The following is a 5,084-nucleotide window of genomic DNA, read 5'->3' as shown; positions in this document are numbered from 1 at the left end:
CCAGACATCCCCCGTGCGACTGCCATGGACCCCTCATTCAGCTAGGACCATCTGGGAGGCAGCGGACCCTAGGGATGGGGACTGGCCTCCTTGCTCGGGTCTCTGAGACTCTCTGAGACCCTAGGCAGTGGCTCCCCCCTTGTCACATCCTGGATTGAGCCACACTGGAGATTTCCAAGGGTGTACTTCGCAGCAACGGAGCCCTCATCGGCAACCAACGCTGTTAGAAACAATGTGCTCAGTCGGAGTGGGAATGGAGGCCCCAGGTGACCGCAGGAGAGCCTCCACCCGAGTCCCACGGTGACCTCAGAGCTCCGAAGAACCCGGGGAAAACCCTCGTCCAGGCCCCAGGCCCTTTGAACCTTCCGGGTTCTCAGCCAAAGGCATTTCGCCTTCAACCGCCCCGGGTTTTCTTTCCTCCTTTCCTCTCCCCTCAGGAAGAGCTCTCGAAAGTTGAAGAGGTTCATCAAAGACCAGTGGGTGAGCAGGAGGCAGCTGGTGAAGGTAAGACGGAGGCTGCACATCTGGAAGGAGGGGGAGCGAGAGGGGAGGGGACCCGGCAGGATGAGCTTTGGTTCTCCTGTCACGTGAAGTTGGTCAGGAAAAGATGGACAGGAAGAGGGATGTGCTAGCTCCATGGGCAGGTGGGGGCAGTTTGGGACAGGAGGCCAGGGGCATGGGATAGAATGGTGCGGGCTGGACTGTTCCAGGAGGCTGAGGACCTGGCAGAAGGTGCCGGTGTCTGGCTTCCATGCTGCTCCATCAGCTGCCCTGCATCTTCCTCCTGGCCACTGGCTGGAGCGAGTGGGCGGGCTTCCTTTCTTCCGAAGTCAGCCCAGTCTGTGCTCAGGAAGCCAGGGCCCCACTGCTCCTTCTGTCTTCACTGTGCCTCGCAAGAAGGGCACCCTGCCTGCCTGAGGGATGGGCACTGCCGGATCCCACGGGCCGGGGGCACTCAGGGGCTTCCCAGCCTTGGGACGGACACTGGACCTGGGACAGATCTGTGTCCCCTCGGTGACTCCCCACTCTGGCCCCTAAAGTGGGCGCTGCAGACAGTCCCAGTGGGATGCTCACCCAGGTCCTTGTTGGCGATGACATGTGCCCCGGAGGGCAAGGGCAAGTGCCCAGGGAACTGATGGCTTCTTCAGGGATCCTTCCCGCCCAGACGTCAGAAGTTTCCTCGTAAAACAGAAAGGAAATGCCACCCCGCAGTGCCCTGGTCGCCCCCTCCCCTGCTAGTCAGACGTGGCATTCGGGGTCCCCATCCTGAGCGGATGAAGAAAGAATTCTGTGCAGGGGAACTCCCTGAGGGGATCCTAGGGAGCTGAGGGCTTTAGCAAGGCCTTGGCCTCGGCCTGGGATCAGAGACTCCTGGGCGTTGGGGCTGGCAGAAGCCACTTGACCAGGCCTCCTGAGACACCTCATCTCCCTCCATCCGTGGCTCGGCCCAGCTGGGGGCCCGAACACAGCCTGAGAGTCCCGAGGACAGCACTGTGGTCAGCGGCTGGGCAGAGGGTGGTGTGAAGGCAGAGGAGACAGGGCCTGTGGCTGGGAGGGGGAGCAGCCTCTCCTCTGGGGCCCCCTGAGCAAGTCCCTGCCCCTGTGTGGGCCTTGGTCTCCTCATCTGGGAGCCAGAGGGAGATGAGCCGTGGTGCAGGCCTCACAGTGGGTGCCGAGGCTCAAGGGTGGGGAGGAATGTGGGGAGCTTGGACCTGGCTCCAAAGGCAGGCTTGAGCGGAGAGCAGTGATGACGGTCAGATGACGCTTGGGCCTCAGGAGACTGTGGGAGGCAGACAGAGTTCGTCAAACCTTCCAGACGAGGTAACAGGTTCAGGGAGGCCTGGGCGGGCCCAAGGTCACACAGGAGTGAGTGTTGGAGCTGGGATGGCTCTGGAATCAGAGCACCCTGGAGGCGGGAGCCGCAGGGGCACCAGGTGACTGGGGCCACATGTCCAGGGTCCCCGATCTGGGAGGGGTCTGGGAGGACACTTGGAGGGGAGCGTCGGCTCACTGGCCCTGTCAACACCCTGGCAGGAGGCGACCTCTATGTTGACCAGCCTGGAGACGGGCCCCACAGGTGCCCAGAAGGTAAGGGTGCCTGTGGAGGAGGGGCCCAGGAGTCGCAGGAGAGGGGACTCCCCTTCCTAGCCGGAGGTCTCTACCAGCAGAGAGGGAGCCTTTCTCCTCCAGCCCTGCTCCTGGTGCCACAGACCTGAAATGCCTGCATTGGAAGTGACCAGGAGGAGGCCTGGAACGGATGGGCGCACAACGGATTTGGGACAGGGAGGGGCGGGGACCACGTACCCTGGGTTTTGCCAGAGCCGGCTGCTGGGAGGTGCCTGGAGGAGTTTGGGGTTCCTGGAGGAGAGAAGAGGAGGAAATTGGGGGGAGGCCGCCTAGGTGGGTAGCTTGGGCTGGGCAGGAGGCTGGGGTGAGGAGTGGAGGAGAGGTCTTTGACGGCTCCTGAGAGCGGGATCTCATCACCGTCTCCACCCCGCTGGCACAGGGGCTCATCCCCTTCCTTGGCACATTCCTCAATTACCTACTGCTGCTGGACACCAACATGGAGGATTACCTGGAGGTGAGTGAGCCTGGAGGTGGGGCTGGGGATCAGGATTCGGAGATTTGGGAGGAGAGACTTGCACTGAGGCCTGAGCTCACAACCCTTGGCAGAGTCCTCTCGTGAGGGCCTCACAGCCACCCCGGGAGCTGGGTGTCATGGCCATCTTAGTGATGAGTGAATATAGGATCCAGGTGAGCCGCCAGTCCAGGCTGCCTGACTGCGGAGCTGCTGGAGGGTGTGTCTGAGCTGGACTCAGCCTCTCCCTCAGGCCCCGCCCCTGCAGGGAGTGAAGCCAGGCCCCTCCAAGGCAGGAAGCACACGAGTGGCTGAGCATCCCTTCCTGCCTGAGGCCTCAGTCTGTCTGTCTGTCAGAGAGGGCTGTCTTAGAATGTCCCTGAGCCATAGCCCCGTGGCCTCCTTGCTCTGGAGCTCAGAGTCTTGCCCGGGACCCATTCCCGTTTCTGGTAGCGCCTGCTCCCTGGTCGACCCTGCTGGTAGTGCAACCTGAGAAAGGGTGGAGACGGGGGCTAGCTATGGGCTAAGGGGGCTGTTGCTCATGGGCTTTGGCTCTCTGCCTTCCAGGGAAATGAGATCAATTTTGAGAAAAGGAGTGAGGTGAGCAGCTGTGGCCTCCCCGTGCGGAGGGTGGGGCTGTGGCAATCAGAGACTCCTCCGGGGAAGACCTTCTCTGGCCCGATGCCTTGGGCCTTGCTTTCCTTGGGAGAGTTCGGCACCCAGAGCTGGGAAAGCCGTCCCATTGGTGCGTGGGGGAAGGGGCTGGCACCAAGGACACCTTCCTGCAGGAGGAGCTATTTCAAGCCAACTGTGAGAACGAGCAAGTCCTGCACGGAATTGGAGGGAAGGAGGGTTCCCATGTGGGCCAAGACCCCAGACCAGCTCCTTGACCCTCTTCTCACCTGTCTGAGTCCCCAGCACGGTCCCCCACCCAGGCCCCGTCTGCATCATGTCCTTTCTCCCAGGAATTCAAAGTCACTGAGCAGATCTTCCTGCTCCAGGAGGCAGTCCATCTTTACCACATTGAGGCTGAGGAGCGATTTGGGGCCTGGTTCGAGGCCATGGAGCCCCTCAGCGAGGATGAGAGGTGAGGCGGGGCAGGAGTTGGTGAGGGCAAGGCGGACTCTCTCTGATGGCCAGCTCCAGGGAGCCCGTGCCCGTGGCTTCCGGGTCAGTCCCGGGGCTTGTCGCATGGTCACCCGTGGGGCCCTGGGACTCCAACTGCTGGCCCTCTCTGGGAGGGTCACCTGAGGTGTGGCTCCCGGTAGCTGAAAAGTCCCCTCTGTCCTTTAGCTACAGCCTGTCCTGCCACCTGGAGCCCCCACAGGAGAGGGCCGGCAAGATGCGCCGGTTTTTCCTGCCCAAGAAGAACCGCGCGTCTCTCAGCTCAGGGCTCGGTGAGTGTCCAGACAGGCAGGGACTGAAGCCAGGGGCTCCGGAAAGCTTCGGGCTAAGCACGGGCCTAGGGAGATGGACAGCCGGCACGGGGATCCCAGCTCCACTGCTGACCAGGCCTGTGAGGGACAATTCCCTTGACCTTTGTGGGACTCAGCTTCCTCTTCTGTGAAATGGGTGAAGCGAAATGCCAGCTCCCATGTCAGGGACAATGGGGTAGTGTTGACTGAACACTCAGGACAAGGTTTGGAGCAGAATGCAGTGGGGCTGAGGTGTTGGGCTGGGATACTGGTGTGACCCCCCCAATCATCAGTGTCTTCTCTTCAGTCACCAGACCCCTGACGCAGAACCCAGCAACAGTGGCAGATCCCGGTCCTTCCAACAGCTCGAGTGCAGCCTGCTCTTCAGCGGCGGGGACGCGGCTGGGAAACACGCGGGGCCCCAGGCCGGCTCCTCCCATGCTGATGGGGAGAAGAACATTCTAAGCCTTTTCCTGGGAGCCCTGGAGCCCAAGAGGGAGGGGACGACCTCACCCCACAGGCCTGGCAGCTCCACCCCAGCGCCTGTTTACCACTTGGGAAGGGGCCGTATTTCTTTCGTGTTAATAGTTAGTACTAGTTTTGAATTTGATGTTAAAATCCTGTTTCTGTTCCAGCCTGCGAGTCACGGTCTGGTTCTTTCCCCTCCTGTGCTCGTGTCAAGGAGACACAGACTCTCGCGTTCCTCCTGGAATGAAGAAATCTTGCAGGGTCTCGGCTTATTGTATGTGAGAGAAGGGAGAAGGGCCAGGCCCCTCCCTGGATACTGAGGGACACCTCCGCGCCCCCCCTTACTCAGAGGACGGCTTCATTTCAGTGTGGTTCACGTGGGCCAGGAGCAGAGACAGCACCCAGAGCTCCTGGCATTTAGAGGGTGGAGGTACTTTCACAGGCAGAGCAACAACCACTGGAATGCGGGTGTCTTTAAAATGGCACGGGCCAGCACCACGACCTGCCCCAGGACAGTGGCTGCTTTTCCACCCCTTTGGAGGAGAGGCCACGTTTTCGGCTTCTCTTGTGGAGGTTCCTCTTCACCAGATGTTAGGAACTTGTCGTTTTCTAATGAGGCTCTG

General features: G+C 61.1%; 1 protein-coding gene across 1 annotated transcript; it reads left to right on the top strand.

Annotated features, from left to right (window-relative positions):
• The first annotated feature begins 1,659 nt into the window (after window positions 1-1,659).
• Window positions 1,660-4,626, top strand: LOC138922344 (ral guanine nucleotide dissociation stimulator-like). Its single transcript, XM_070259078.1, has 7 exons — window positions 1,660-1,821; window positions 2,035-2,088; window positions 2,507-2,581; window positions 3,146-3,178; window positions 3,544-3,665; window positions 3,872-3,975; window positions 4,301-4,626. The coding sequence occupies exons 1-7, from the start codon at window positions 1,759-1,761 to the stop codon at window positions 4,456-4,458; spliced, it is 609 nt and encodes a 202-aa protein (XP_070115179.1). The 5' UTR covers window positions 1,660-1,758; the 3' UTR covers window positions 4,459-4,626.
• Window positions 4,627-5,084: the final 458 nt, after the last annotated feature.

Source organism: Equus caballus, unplaced genomic scaffold (genome assembly GCF_041296265.1).
Source record: "Equus caballus isolate H_3958 breed thoroughbred unplaced genomic scaffold, TB-T2T haplotype2-0000769, whole genome shotgun sequence".
Classification (NCBI taxonomy): domain Eukaryota; kingdom Metazoa; phylum Chordata; class Mammalia; order Perissodactyla; family Equidae; genus Equus; species Equus caballus.
This window is presented reverse-complemented; position numbering and strand designations above follow the sequence as displayed.

Coding starts and splice junctions, on each gene's coding strand:
- LOC138922344 (XM_070259078.1), top strand. CDS start 1,759: ATGACGCTTGGGCCTCAGGAGACTGTGGGAGGCAGACAGAGTTCGTCA. Junction 2,089..2,506: donor GCCCCACAGGTGCCCAGAAG/GTAAGGGTGCCT, acceptor CCGCTGGCACAG/GGGCTCATCCCCTTCCTTGG. Junction 3,666..3,871: donor CCCCTCAGCGAGGATGAGAG/GTGAGGCGGGGC, acceptor TCTGTCCTTTAG/CTACAGCCTGTCCTGCCACC.